At 28.3% G+C, this 3,037-nt stretch overlaps 1 protein-coding gene across 3 annotated transcripts in view; it reads right to left on the bottom strand.

Moving 5' to 3' along the window:
* LOC117106854 (low-density lipoprotein receptor-related protein 4-like) overlaps positions 1–2,496 on the bottom strand; it is a 20,768-nt gene extending 18,272 nt beyond the window's left edge. For all 3 annotated transcript variants that reach the window (XM_033248334.1, XM_033248336.1, XM_033248335.1), the window contains exon 1: positions 2,225–2,496. In XM_033248334.1, coding sequence (XP_033104225.1) covers positions 2,225–2,300 — 76 coding nt within the window. In that variant the 5' untranslated portion in view covers positions 2,301–2,496. The remainder of the gene's footprint in view (positions 1–2,224) is intronic.
* Between the last annotated feature and the right edge of the window lie 541 nt (positions 2,497–3,037).

The raw sequence follows: 3,037 nt of genomic DNA, 5'->3' as shown, positions 1-3,037 counted from the left end.
CCGGGGCCATGTCATAGTCAGAGGTGGCATCAAGATTTGCCGATGGGGGGGGGGGGGCAATAATATTGTATTTTTTTGAATAACTTCTGAACGAAAGATGTGTATAAGAGACAGTATGTATACAGTATGTATGTGTATATATGAATGTATATATAAGTATATATATATATTAATAATAATAATAATAATAATAATTGAATATGAAATAATGTTTTGCTCACACTATGATGATATTACTTTCATGAAATTTAAATAATATTTTTAATTTAATATATTCAAAATCTCATAATTTAATTAATTAAATTTTTTTAAAGGATTTCTTATTGTATACCGTGGTACAGTATGTGTTTATTTAAATTAAAAGTGATGAAAAAATTGTGGGTTACCCCCACAAAAGATAAACAAAAAAAGTGGTGACATGGTCAGATAATTATGGTCTTAAAAAAGTCAATTAAGATCAATATTGTATGACATCTTAATAATACATCTTCTCGGATTTTTATTAAATAACAGTGGCAAGATTCTATGAAATACCTATATATGTATATAAGTATACAGACTATGTTATATATAAATTAAAATACTTTGCTGTGTAGTAGTATATAAATACAATACTAGTTAAAAGATAGAATAATAATAATGTTGTAATATATAAATATGTATCTCGACCACAGGTTTCTGCGTTTGAGTTGGTAAGACCTTCACACGTTAAGAAAAAGGTGCTGAGTTCGAGTAGTGGTGGAGGCAAGGTTTCCTTTTCATTCTGATCAGATTTTCCTCTTCTGTTGCATTTAAATTGTACATTATTATTTACAAAATGGGTTTATCCCATTGGTCTATTAAATTAAATAAGTATATAAATTATTATTGTTTTCTATTATTTGTTATTTTATTATATATGCGCTTAAGTATAATGTCCTGTGGACGTTCAGCCCTCAGTCAGCTAATTGAAAATTTATTTAAATATTGTTACTCCGTCATAAAATATATATATTAAAATGTCAACTGAATATATATATATATATAAACATTGTCAATAGGTAAATGATAGAAGCAATGCTTATTGTTATTTGTTTATATATAGGTTTATATATACATGTATATAGGTATATACATGTATATCTAATAATATATATATATATATATATATATATATATAAAGAAATTATTGTATACAGTGGGTTTAATGAGAATAAAAGTATATAAAAATTAATTTAAAGCATATTAATCTCACTGAAAATTGTACATACATAATTATATAATTAATATATGTATATATATATATATTTCATAGTAAAACATTTGAATTCTGAGAGTATGGATATGATTCTAATGTCCTAATGTAATACATGAGTTACGTAAATTTTAAGATACCATACAATATTTGACCTTGAATGACCTATTTGTGGCAATCTAACCAGGTAAAAAATGGTAATGGTATGGTATATACATTGTATGACCTTAAATGACCTTTTATGATCTTAATGACCATCTGCCCATGTCACAGGTGTAATAAATCCTTAACCATGAAATATAATTTTAGATATAATTCTCATTAAAGTGGTTTAAAAACCGATATATTGATAAATATAGGACTTGCGTGGCAGCAATTTTGAAATTCAAGATGGCCACCAGAATTACCTTGAATGAAATATTGAGAGTCAGGGTATGGTTCTAATGTAAAATATGACAATTATGACCTCGGATGAGTTGGTTCCTACAAAAAAATTAATGCTATGACCATAAGGAGCATGTAAAAAAAAATTTGTTTGTCCGGAACGTCCACATGCATCTGCTAAGCTGCCGGACTAATTGCTTTAACAGTAGAAATGATATTTCTACTAGTAATAAACATTGCTGTAACAGTAGAAATAATATTTTGAAAATATTATACCATACCATACCGGCCTGCTCAGTATGTTGAAAAAAATTGACACGTTCGTCTCGAACCAGGGCTATAGCTCAGCTACGGGTTGTATGCATGTATATTGGGCGGCCTGGGCCATGTCATAGTCAGAGGTGGCATCAAGATTTGCCGATGGGGGGGGGGGGGCAATAATATTGTATTTTTTTGAATAACTTCTGAACGAACGTAACAACTATACTGTATTCCCATAATCCGTTGTTAAACGTTTTTATGATAGTGGTTGTAATAGTGGTAATAACGTTTGGCCGGATAGACGTATAAGAAAATACTAGCTATCTTTAACATACTTTAACTTACCTGCCACAAAGTAGATACATATGCATCCAAATAGTTCCAATAATATAGCACGCTTAAATAACTTGAATTCACCCATTATATCAGTCTCAAAAGTAATAAAATGCTAAAGAATCATTCTTGGGAAACATTAATTACGAGAAGTGAGGCAACTTGCAATGACGTTAGAAACGTCTGTGCCATGAAACTCGAATAGAAATATGATGAATGTCAATGGCTTCTAAACAATAACGTTTACTATTTAATCTCAAAATTGATCGTGCAGTTTTAGTGCGTGACTTCCTGATAAAGTAAAGCACTTTCCCGGATATATGATCCCGGACGGAAAATTTACACACCTCAATCTTCAAGTAAGCTTTACAATACTTTTCAAACAAATACTGTATTAGGCATACCCCATGAATAATGAATGAGATTAAAAAGTACGTACATAACCACTTAAAACAATGAAATACAATGTATGACCTCTTCCTTTTCTTTCTTTTTTGTCTGCACGCAATCTAAATTACTGAACCTATAATTCTACCACACATATAGAACCAGCTCTTATATATTCAAATAACTTTAAAGATGTATAATAATAATAATAATTATAATAATAATAATAATAATAATAATAATGATGATGATGATGATGATGATGATCATAATAATAATAATAATAATAATAATAATAATAATAATAATAATAATAATAATAATAAATAACTTTATTTTCAAACGAAAAAACTTGATTCGCAAAAATTGTGTTTTCACAAGGCGGTTTTGACATAAATACAAGTATATACAAATTTTGTATAAACAAAAGAATACAAA

This window comes from Anneissia japonica, unplaced genomic scaffold (assembly GCF_011630105.1).
Source record: "Anneissia japonica isolate Jap-2015-1 unplaced genomic scaffold, ASM1163010v1 scaffold1165_len1893470_cov193, whole genome shotgun sequence".
NCBI lineage: Eukaryota > Metazoa > Echinodermata > Crinoidea > Comatulida > Comatulidae > Anneissia > Anneissia japonica.
This window is presented reverse-complemented; position numbering and strand designations above follow the sequence as displayed.